At 40.0% G+C, this 12,128-nt stretch overlaps 1 protein-coding gene across 2 annotated transcripts in view; it reads right to left on the bottom strand.

The window, feature by feature from the left end:
• The window catches only part of TOLLIP (toll interacting protein), a 30,155-nt gene extending 18,033 nt beyond the window's left edge, over positions 1-12,122 (bottom strand). For both annotated transcript variants that reach the window (XM_009288661.1, XM_009288662.2), the window contains exons 1-2: positions 12,033-12,122; positions 3,151-3,300 (exon numbers count right to left, since the gene is read on the bottom strand). In XM_009288661.1, coding sequence (XP_009286936.1) covers positions 3,151-3,300; positions 12,033-12,065 — 183 coding nt within the window. In that variant the 5' untranslated portion in view covers positions 12,066-12,122. The remainder of the gene's footprint in view (positions 1-3,150; positions 3,301-12,032) is intronic.
• Between the last annotated feature and the right edge of the window lie 6 nt (positions 12,123-12,128).

Raw genomic sequence — 12,128 nt, forward strand, 5'->3', positions numbered from 1 at the left:
TTAAATACAGAAGACTTCAACCTTCATGTTCTACAGGTTAACTATGCTGTGGTACGTCTCCTATCCAGAATGCCACATGCCTCAACACGCAGCCAAGATTCCCACAGCATTCTTGCATAAAAACCTCTCCGACAGGTACAGAAGACTCTCTTGGGACACACAGGGTTGTACTGTCATTCAGAGGGACCTTGACAGGCTGGAGAAGTGCGCAGACAGGAATCTCAAAGTTCAACAAATGAAAATGCAACATTCTGACCCTGAGGAGGAAACCACATGCACCGCTACAGGCTGTGGGCCAACTGGTTGGAAAGCAGCTTTGCAAAGAAGGACATGGGGGTCTTAGTGGACACCAAGTCGAAAATAAGCCAGCAATGCACCTTTGCAGCAAGGAAGACAGCATCCTGGGCTGCACTACGAAAAGCATAGCTAGCAGGTCAAGGAAGATGATCCCTTCTAAGCACTGGGGAGACCATATCTGGAGTACTGTTCTCTTTAGTTCTGGGCTGCCCAGTAGAAGACATGGTCATACTTGAATGAGTCCAGCAAAGAGCCACTAACACAATTAAAGGTTTCACAGAATGGCTGAGGTTGGATGGGACCTCTAGAGATTGTCTAGTCCAAGCTCCCTGCTCAAAGCAAGGTCAAATACTCAGGCAAGTTCTGAGTGTCTCCATGGATGGAAGCTCCACAACCCATTTGGGAAACCTGTTGTGATGTTTGACATCTCTCACAGTAAAAAGGTTTTTCATATATTTAATAGAGTTTGCTGTATTTCAATTTGTGCTCACTGTGCCTCTTGTATTTCCTCTAGATAGCACTGAAAAGAGCCTAGTTGTCTTCTTCATAAATACCTGATGGCAGGGACTACTCGTTGATAAGATTCCCCCCAAGACTGTTCCCCAGCTCTCTCAGCCTTTCCTTGTATATAACATCCTCCTTAATCCTCCATTAAGAGACTGGCCTGGGGAGGGGATAGGGGTGAGATGAGGTTTGGACAAAATAAGCTCCAGAGGTCCCCTCTAACCTCAACTATCCTGTGATTCTATAGCAAGTGGTCACTTACAGACATGGCATCACGAACAGCCGTTAGGTTTTATTCTTCAAGCAAGATTTTTTTTTCCCTTGTCTGCACAAGTAACTAAAAATAAACGAGGATTGAACCTGATAAAGACCAGTATCAACTCCATCAGTTCACCAATCCAAACAGGAATCTGGATGTTTCTGTACATAGCCGTGAGATGCAAAACTCCTTGAACACTGTACTGTCTGCCCACTTATCTGCTCCAGGAACTTCCACCATCTATACTGATTGGATCAACATCCTGTGACAAAAAGCACTTTAAGCTGTCCAAGCAAATAGCCAAAGATGAACAACCTATGGAGTAGCATGCAAGTTGCTAGCAACTGCTAGAGAGTTAAAGACAGACATGGCATGTTGTTTGATAAATGTTTTTTTTTTCCTTATAGGTCTGAGGTTTAACCCGAATCATCTATTCCTAGCTCTGGAAAAAAGTTATACTAAAGCTTCTTTCACTGTGCTCTAAAAGTGGTAACATTTTTCTGCTGTTCGAAGTTGCAGAAGCAGCTTTGGATCTTACGCTCACTGAACAGTGTCCCACAGATTGGGACACTCCTCAGAACTAGAAAGAGGGATGCAACTGAATGCAATGAGTTCAAGTGTCTAGATCTTAGAAGTAATAAACTTGAAAAAGCATTATGCCCAGTTTTAAAAGGAAGGGTATCGGCTGTGAAGGAGCAAACTGACCAGTGAAAGACATAGAAAGGAAGGATCAGAGTCTTTTTTCCTGAGAGACCCTATATAGGTTTACTCCCCAATAAGGACCTCACCATGGAAGCAGTAACCATACATGTACTATTCCAGGCTTGGTGCTAAATCTGAGGCTAAATCTCTCTTTGGCATGTTTTTAGAGAATGACTTGAAAACAGCACTTGTAAATAGATGAGGTGTGTTAATATGAAGGACATCTGGTATGCTAAAGCAGATAAACAGAATTGTGTTAAGACAGACAAGTTTTAAAACCTGAAATCTTATGCATAATGAATGCAGTAATACAGTACTGCCAAGAGATAAAAGAAAGGATAACAAGGGAAAAGAGGAAGCAGAAAAAGAGCTAGGACTATGCACTTGTGATTAATAAGAAAGCCTGCAGAAACCACTAGGAAAAACAGCAAATGCATTAGAGGAAATGGGGATGGAACAGAGCAGTCACTTAAGGAAAAATAGATAAGGCAACTGCAGTTCCCTACAATATTCTCAAAATTGCTAATGTCTTCCAATGTTAAGTGTTTCTACAGGAAGCCTTCTTAACAGAAGTTTTCAGAGAAACCTGTTCACTGTAAAAAAAAAAAGTTTATTTGATTATGTGCTATAATAGCAAGGTTGTCCTGGGTTCTGCAGGGATAGAGTTAATTTCCTTCCTAGTAGCTGGTACAGTGCTGTGTTTTGGATTTAGGACAAGAACAATGTTGATAACACACTGTAGGTAATGCTTACACTAGTCAAGGACTTTTCAGTTTCCCATGTTTTACCAACTGAAGGCTGCAGGTGCACAAGAAGCTGGGAGGGGGGCACAGCCAAACTGGCCAAAGGGACATTCCATACCATGTGACGTCATGCTCAGTACATAAACTGGGGAAAGCTGGCCGGGGGGGCCGCTGCTCAGGGGCTGGCTGGGCATCGGTCAGCGGGTGGTGAGCAACTGCACTGTGCATCACTTGCTTTGTGTATTATTATTATATTATTATTTTATTTCAATTATTACACTGTTTTTGTCTCAATCCACGAATTTTTCTCACTTGTGCTCTTCCAATTGTCTCCCCCATCCCACAGGGGGGGAGGGGGGGCGCGAAGTGAGCGAGCAGCTGTGTGGTACTCAGTTGCTGACTGAGGTTAAACCATGACGAAGGTTTACAGGAAATAGCTGCACGATGCAGCTACGAAACTGGAAAAAATGCTGATGTACAGAAACATGAAGCTACAAAAACTTTAAAAGTTACTCATTCCCTATATACAAGCAATTTAGTAACTCAAATTCCAACACAGAATCTTTTTGTGGCCACTGATCAAAAAAGACTAATTGTATTAATTAATTACAATTACTTAATTGTACAAAGATGTACAATTTATACCTGTACTACAGTAATGCTGAGTCTTCCTACTGTACCCATTGGTCCTCCATACTGTAGCTGCTGAGCTGCCTGGGCATCCATCTGGATTTGCTGTTGCTGCTGGGTTGGGGTAATGCGAAGAAAATCTTGAGGAAGCTCACCAACATATACCTTAAAAAAAGAAAAGAAAAAGAAAAAAACCCTTCAAACTTAAGTCTTCCACTTTCACAATGAAAAAGAGAGAAAAATATAAATCAAAGAAAAGCTTAGCAAAAACATTTGGCAGAATTTAGTCTAGTTTTGACAGCATGAACAAAGAACTAATTAAATGACAAAACTGCCAACTCGTGTAGAGAATAGTCTCATACTCACTTTCAAAAACACTGATTTCCAACATAAGCCTCTGAAAAAAAAGTAGGACACACAGAGCCAAGGCTGCTCTGCAACTAAACATTTAAGTAGTCCACACAAAAGTCAGAGCTATCAAGTTTTACATCCCATTCACATGTGACATCTGATGGCTCTTTCACTTAATTCATCACTCATGTTGCATCCAATCATTCCTGTGACAAGACATAGCACCCTGCTTTCATTTGAAAGGGTCACGTTCACAGTCACCTTCAAGACAGATCATAAAGACAATGTTTCCCATGAACCAAATCCTTTAACATAACTAAGAATCCTTCAACATAACAAAGATGCCCTAAAGCTTTTCCAATGTTAAACACGGCCGTCCTGCAACTAACTTTGGGGACAATTTGGGGACAAAATTCCACCATACTCGAAACAATAATGGAGGAATTCAAAATCTGGTCTATCACAAGAAAAACCATGACGAAAAATTGAAAGTAGAAAAATCTTAGAGGAACCCCATCACATGTGCCAATATGAATCAGCAGTCACCATGTATTTTCTGTTAGCTTTACAGTAAAAGAAGGGAAAGTTTCTACCTATTACTTGTCAATTCAACAACTCATGTTGTTTCTGGGTTTTAAATGCTCAGTGAACATTATCAATAACACATTTAGAGAGATCATCACATCAAAATAACAAGCATACTGTAATAATAAATTTTAAAAGGCAAATACAGTGGCATAGAAAATTTATAATTACGCTGTACTCATTTCTGTTGTCTATAGAGTTGCTTACATATTTAATACAGAACTGTCCACCACATCAAGACAAAAGACAGTGCAATTTCTTATGTTGCTATCCCAGGCAAGATTACTCAATTATATATCTGGCAGATGCATGCCCACAGAACATACTTTAAGACGTTAACAGGCCTCTAGGACATAGCTTTTGAAGATCAGACAGCACTTGCATGCCAAGATTGCATCTTGGAGATAGCAGTAGTCATACAGAATGTGATTTGGCAAGAGCTGCAATTTCTGTCTGAGAGCCTCAGGATCCTGGCAACAGTAGGCGTTACATGCCAGAAAGAAACTTTATCAAAAAGCTAAGGAGGAAGTACTAAATGCCTGCTGCTAGGCTGCTGGGAGGGAAAAGAGGGAATCAGTTTTGCTTACAAGCATCTTAAATTTTACAATTAAGATCCTAAGTAGCTTAAGCTTTAAGAAGTGGGGAGAGGAATGGGGGCAGAGAGGGAGAAGACTAAGCTAAAAGATAGTGCTAATATTAAAAGAAAGCTTATTTAAGTGAGGCTGGAAATTAGACAGGGTCTTGTAACAGCCTTCTCATTAGAATACATGTTATAAAAAAGGAGTTAGTTTTAAAATAAAATATAATCCATTTAGGAAACATTTTAAGTGGCACCAGAATTAGCAAGGCAATGGTATTCACAACACAGCAGGTCCCCTCCAACCCTTGACCTCCAGGAAGTTTCAAATCTGGTATTATTAGCAAATCTAAGAATAGACATCAAAGATTTCCCATAATCAGAAGCAGTGGCTGCAGCCCTGAAATTATACTCCCATATGTGCAAGCTGCCTCTGTCAACTTCTCAGAAAAGAGGATAGCATATTTTGTCTCAACCGTCTTAATGGTTGGACATCGGAAAGCTTAATTCATTCACAACAAGTAAGAAGTCTAATAATATCTTTCACTTTTTAAATTTTATTTTAAGTCACCCAAATACTGCTCCAAAAGAAAATATGTAAACTATACTCTGTACTGAGGTCCAAAAGGGACAAACAAAATCTGTAAGGGAGACCAAAGTTTTCTTACAGCACCTAAGCTGATTTTAGGTCATTCAGTTATCTCACACAAAGCTACATTCTTATCCTGGAATTGCAGAGCAGACATACACAGAAACTGAAAACAGTTGGTGTAACTAAATTCTCAAAAGATCCGACTGGTAAACCCCTCCCAAAAGGAAGAGTGGGGAACAGGAGATGCATATGCTCCCATCTTAAATGTTCTGCTCTGACTGAGCTCTGGTACAGAAGTCCTGATAATATATTCAGTAAAATAACTAGGAGAGATGCTTATTGAAGAAAATACACTACTCAGTAAGTTCTTATGCTAATCATCAGTTGATTCCATATTGATAGAGATAAATCGGTAGTGTGCAATCTTTTTATCTGTAAAGAAAACAGGCTAATTTATGTATTCCTCAAAGCATTTAAAGCAGGCACATAATTGCCACCTCCAAACCTGAATCAAAAATACAGTTACATAACCAGAGTTCAACTACAGTTTTTGTTTTTAAAGCAAGGAGAACATAAGTGACAAGCTTGTATCACCGATCCTACTCAACACCCACGTTACAACAAATGCACTTCCCTCTACTACAACAACATTTAAGGAAGAAAGTGAAATTCAACCCCACTCTGCCATTAACTGTAGAACAGAAAACTAATTCTATTTAACATTTGAATTTTACTAGAACTCTTTTCAAGCAAGACAGTAATATGACAGTGCTATGACAGAACTACAATTCAGAAGACAAATGTTGAGCAGGCATTCACAAAAATAAGCCTGCCTTGTTAATTACTTCCTGATAAACTTTACTGACAGCCTTGCATATCAAAAATATGAATTATCTAGAAACAGAATAATATCACCCTTCCTATCCGCTAAAACCACCTAAGAGTGTTTTGAGGATCTTAAAAGTGAAACACCTTCAAATTGAAGGCGGTGTGACATTCTACAGCTATTCGAGTTAATTTAGAACTGGGCTGTCTCAGTCTCACCCTCCTGTTTCTTCTCACCCCCATTTCTTGGGCAACATTAAATGGTGCCAAGGCAATTGTAAAGTATGCTAGTGCAGAGGGCTGATCAGAAGAAAATGAAACAAGGGTTGGAGGTAAAGGGAAGAGAAGGGGAAGTCATAAGGACTTTTACCTTGCTAACTGATCATGTGAGTACTGGTACCTACATAAGGGAGGGAAAGGGAACGCAGAGCCAAGGACAACCACAAATGCCCTGACTTAGGGAGACATGATACATTCAGAGAACTGCAACTAAGGTTTCCACACTAGCAATTACAAAGAAACTCTGACATGAGGTTTCAGGGAAGTTTCATGTTAAAGAGCCTTAAACACCTAGCTACTCAAAAAAGTTGTAACCATTCTCTTTTAAATGGTTTTACTGTTTTTAAGAAAGAATGAGTGAATGAGAGAGAATTTTGAAATATTATTCTATGTTTTGCACACTAAAGAAAAAATTGGGACCAGATAGGATGCATCCAGAGGTCCTGAAAGAGCTAGCTGATACTTTTCCAAGGCTACTCTCTATCATCTTTGAAAGGTCATGGAGATTAGAGGAAGTCCCCTCTAACTGGAGAAAGTCAAATGTCACACCTAGCTTTCAAAAGAGCAAGAAGGATGACCTGAGGAACAACAGGCAGGTCAGCTTCACCTCAGTTGCTAAGAAATTCACAGAGCAAATTCTTCTGGAAGCCATTTCTAGACACACAAAGGAAAAACCAGGAACTAAGGAACAGCCAGCCTTTACCAAGGGTTTGTTTTTTTTTAAAAAAAAGCCTAGTGAGCCCAACTGCCTTCTACAATAAAATTATTAGAATCTGTGAATAAGGAGAGCACGGTAGGTATCAGAGCTGGGTCATTACAATCCAAATGGGTGGACCAGTGGATGGATGAAAAACTGGCTGGATCACTGAGCTCAGAAGTTGAAGTTCAGTGGTTAGTGACACTGGAAGTTGATTAAAAGCAAAGTTTCTCAGAGGTCTGTACTGAGACTGACTTATGTGTGTAGTATTTTTCCTTATCAGTGATGAGAGGTGAAGACAGAATGTACCCTTATCAGTTTTGAGGATGACACCAAATCTGGGGGGGAATGACTGGTATACCTGAGGACAGGACCAACAACCAGAGAGACAGAAGAATTCACTGGCAGGAATCTCATGAAATTCAACAACAAGTGCAAAGTCCTGTACTTTGGACAGAACAATCCCTGGCACCGGTACAGAATAGAGAACAACTGGCAGGGCTGCAGCTCTACAGAGAAGAATATGCAGGTCCTGGTGGAGAGCAAGCTAAACATGAATGAGCAGAGCACTCTCGCAACAATGAAGCCTAACAGCATACTATACCAGATCACCAAAAGCCTAGCCAGTAGGCTGAGGAAAATTATTGTTTTCCCTTTCCCTTTACTCAGCACTCATTAGCCCACATGTGGAATACTGCAACCCATTTGGGGCCCAGCAGTACATGAAAAATTATAAACTTGAGTGAGCCCAGCAAAGATCCACCAAGATGGACCATGAAAAGGGCTGTAGCACAAGACTTGTGAGGACAGGCTGAGGATTTGTTTAGAGAAGAAGAAACTTAGGATGCACCTCGTAGCAGCTTTCCAGTATCTCTGAGGAGGTCATTAAGAAAACAGAGCCAGGTTCTCTCCTGAGATGCAAGGCAAGAGGAAAGGAGATCTCAGTTGTCAAACTGAAACAGGAGAGGTTTGACATGAAATAAGGAGGAAAAAAGAAAATTCACTGCAGGGACAACTACAGATAGGAACAAATTGCCCAGGAAGATTGCAAAAACTCTCACCTTAGAGGTTTTAAAGATCCTGCTAGACAAAGCCCTGAGCAACCTGGTCTGAATTAAAAATTGACCATGTTTTTAGCAAGAGGTTGGACTACATGGCCTCCTAACATCCTTTCTAACCTGAACTATTCTGATTCTATAGAACTCATGTTACAGCATGACACATCCCCAGTTAAACTCCCGTAGAATTGTAGTCAAAGGCTCTACTTCAGAATTTCAATTTAGAGATGGGCAAAGGAAAGACTATAACAGCAATTAAGTTTATTACATTTACAGATTTTTGCTGTTTGTTTTTTTGTTTTGAGGTTGTTTTTTTGGTGTTGTGTTGTTTTTTGTTTTTTTTTTAATGTCACCAAAATAAAAAAAGTGTCATGGACTGCAAGGTACCAGACATTTCTTCGCCCATTGTTCTTATTTTTTCCTATTGCCAGAAATTTCTCATCTACTTCGTTGCTTCCATTGCTTCCATATGTCTACCTATAAAGCCTTTATGATTCTACAGTCATCATCTTAATAATATTTTCCCTTTCCCCAATTACACCACCTATATTTAGTCTTGGCTACATATTTTGCCAAAAGCTACTGCCTCTGGATTTTCCCAGCACATCTAACTTTGTCCAAGACATTAACATTTAAATATTTGCAAAATACATTCCACAGTGCAAAAGCACAACTGTTAATAAAGAAAAAAAAGTTTGGTTTTACTAAAGAAGAAATCAATATGAACCATTGATTACAATCAAAAAAGATTCCCTTCTTCACTTAAACAATAATTTGAATTCCTGCTAAGTATGGCAGGAATTATTGTATTCAAACATGAGTTAAAAATTAGAGATAGAATGAGTGTCCACAGACATCTCAAATTCAAGAAGCATTTATAGCATATTTGAGCTATGCAGATTTGGTCTGCACTCAATGCAACAGAGGAATAACATCAGGGAAAAGCCATAGAAACAGCTCAAAATAAGGAAACCCATGAATTGACATTGGGATTAGCATTAAGGAGAAGGCTAATTGCCATTAATTCCAGGAACAGGCTTCTGATTTTTTCTACACTACCACTAGACATACCAATACAGATCGTTCTTTCCTCCAAGTCTTAAAAGAAAACGCCCCTGGATGGAACAGAAAATAAGCCACCTAGTGCCTTAAGGTACTTCTCTTATCTGTTAGAGAGCAAGAACTTCAGAGCATTACCAATGCTGCCCTCAACATTTTCTGTCAAAGGAACATGCTCCAGAGATCAGATCACAGCACTTAAAAATGAATTCACATTTTGCTTAGAAATACTCAATGACCTCTTACTCTCTCAACTTTTTAAACAACTGCTGAAATTCAAATTGATTCCAACAATGTGTCTTTATGAAATTTGCACCTTCACAGATCAGGATTTTAATACTACATATACCCACATTCTAATAAGAAACAAAATATCTAATAAAATACTCAATTATACCCAGAATTATCAACACGGTTATTTTGCTGATGGGACTTTGTATTCAAAATTGCTCATGTGACAGCATAACATATATTGATACTGGACAATGCAAACAGGAATTGCTTTTTTGTCACCTTCGTTCAAGAAAAAGATACCAAAGTTTTGAAGAGTCTCAAAACAAAACTTCAAGTAAAATCAGAGACAACAAGACTTACGTAGTTAAATGACAGCATTAGGACAAGAAAAGAGAAGTAATCATAAACATAGCCTGCCCATTAGAAGATTTCCAATCATTAGAGGAGTGATTATTAGGGAAATTAGGAGCAGAAATCTAAGTAGTCCTAGCTTGGTACTTGATCTAATTTTGGAGGACCTGACATATTTGCCAGCATGGTGAATAATCACGGAGATTAATTTTGGGTGTGCTTGGCTAGCTAAGGAATCACAAATACAAGGTTTTGGTCTCTCAGACTTAACCTGAAGCCTGATCAAACTGTTCATTAATTCCTCTCACTTGGAAAAGGTATCATTTAGCAGCCCTTATCTATTCAGCTACAGTTTAGATTTCAAAAGCTGTTTTGTTCTCAAAGATCAGAAAACATAAAAACACGCTAATTCCATAACATCCTGAAAACAGCCAGAGAAATCTATATTCTAGCAAAATATTTACCAGTAACAAACAGGATGAATTCCAGTTCTGTTTCATCTGAAAAACTAAACAGCAATCAGAAGTTTTAATTACTCACCAAATAAGCATCGTCACAAACTAGAAAGCACAGGTATAAGAACAAGACTGGCAGCAGTCTGACAGTTTCCTTCCTTACCTGCATGAAACAACCTTGAATATTTTCTTGCCTGTTCAAACAGAAGGAGACAGAGTTGTTCTCTGCAGCACTAAAGAGAAAATGTTTCCCAATCCTTTAGCACCATTTAGTGGCTATTCATTTGTAATGCAGTTGTATATACAGAAACAAGTAGAATTCTATCTTCTGCTCTAGAGAGAATTAAGAAAGGCTGGCCTGTACCATATCAGCATCCTTACCTGTAAATGGCAGCTTAATATTGCATAATTTATTCATTCATTTGAAAACATTCAAATCTCTAAAGTGGTTAAGACAAGGAAGAAAAGCATACACAACAATGTGAGGAACGCATAAGAAAAAAAGGTATTTATATTATTTTGAGCAAAACCTGTTACATATTGACAGAATTCTATTTGGGTGCAATCACATCATCAACTCAAACACCAAGCCTTTGGGGATAGCAGCTACCTAATTCACCACAGATTCAACCAGAACAGCAGTCGTTGCCTTTTCATGATACCATCAAGAGAGAACAAAAAACTTAATTCACTCTTGTTACCTTAATTCCCCACTTCAAACTTTTACTCCAACAACAGAACCATCATCACAATCCATTGTAAAAGGAATCTATTCTGGAAGACCAGACAAATAAGGCATTTTAAGGAATTAAATTGATGATCGTATAATATTACTGTCATAACAACAGACAGTGATGCAGTTTTTCAAGATTAGCAGTTTAATAATTCATGCCTCTGGTCTTTCATCAAGGCTGCACAGACACAAAAAAAGTAGCTGTTTCTAGGAAATAAAATACAGCAGTTTAAACTGATTGTTTAAGAAAATCTTACTTCACCTGCAGAGCAACATCGTACTGTCAATTACTACCAGATCCTTCCAGACACGAGGAACAGACAGGAACAGCACATCAATCGAGATCTGATGTTACACCGCAGAGTTATACACCACACAGTATAACATCCCGGTGTGGGGCAAGATTATTCCAGGGCAAAACTAGACAGTAACACATTCCCAATAAACTATCAACACTAACTCCAAGAAGATTGTTAAATTGGTTTTAAGACTGCTCAGTTCCTCCCCCCCAACACACACGCCTACAAACTACCACTGAATGCGTCTTTCAGCACGTTTCACGTTCCAACTTTCAGATGGCAATTTCGGAGACAGCTACCTGAATCTGCCTAGCCCAACCACGAAAACAGAGTTCTACTCTGCTTTAAAGAGAAAGAGGTTTAGCTTTGGTTTAGTTTAAGCCGCTCTGTCCTTTGGAAGGCCCTTAGACAAAGAACGGGCAGAATAGTCTCCTCAAGCCCTACACGCAGATAGGAGGGACTTTCCCCTCCCCTTTCCCAAAGCCTCTTCGCAAGGCGGAGAACCAGAAGAGGCAGACTTTCCTTCCCCCGCCCCCTCCCCCGCATCACGGCAGCCTGGAGAATAAGAGAGAGGTCTTTTCTCTCCCCTCTGCCACGGGCCGCGAGCGGGGGAAGGGAGACAAGAAGGGTGAGTCACCCTGCCACAGGCCCACTGGCAAAAGCCGAGAGGTAGAGAGACAGAGGCCGAAGCCCAAAAGGGTCCAAGCCGGGCCTCACCAGCCCAACGCGGTGCAGTCGCAACAATTAACAGGAGACAATCATCAGAAGCCCCTGCGGCTGATCCTCACCCGGCAGCACTCACCGGGCCCCGCTGAGTAGTGACGGTGGTCGCCATAGCGTCTCCCTCGGGCCGAAACCCTTCCCTTCGCCCCGCCAGGCCACTGCCGCCGCCGCCACC

Source organism: Aptenodytes forsteri, unplaced genomic scaffold, assembly GCF_000699145.1.
Source record: "Aptenodytes forsteri isolate BGI_AS27 unplaced genomic scaffold, ASM69914v1 Scaffold8, whole genome shotgun sequence".
NCBI lineage: Eukaryota > Metazoa > Chordata > Aves > Sphenisciformes > Spheniscidae > Aptenodytes > Aptenodytes forsteri.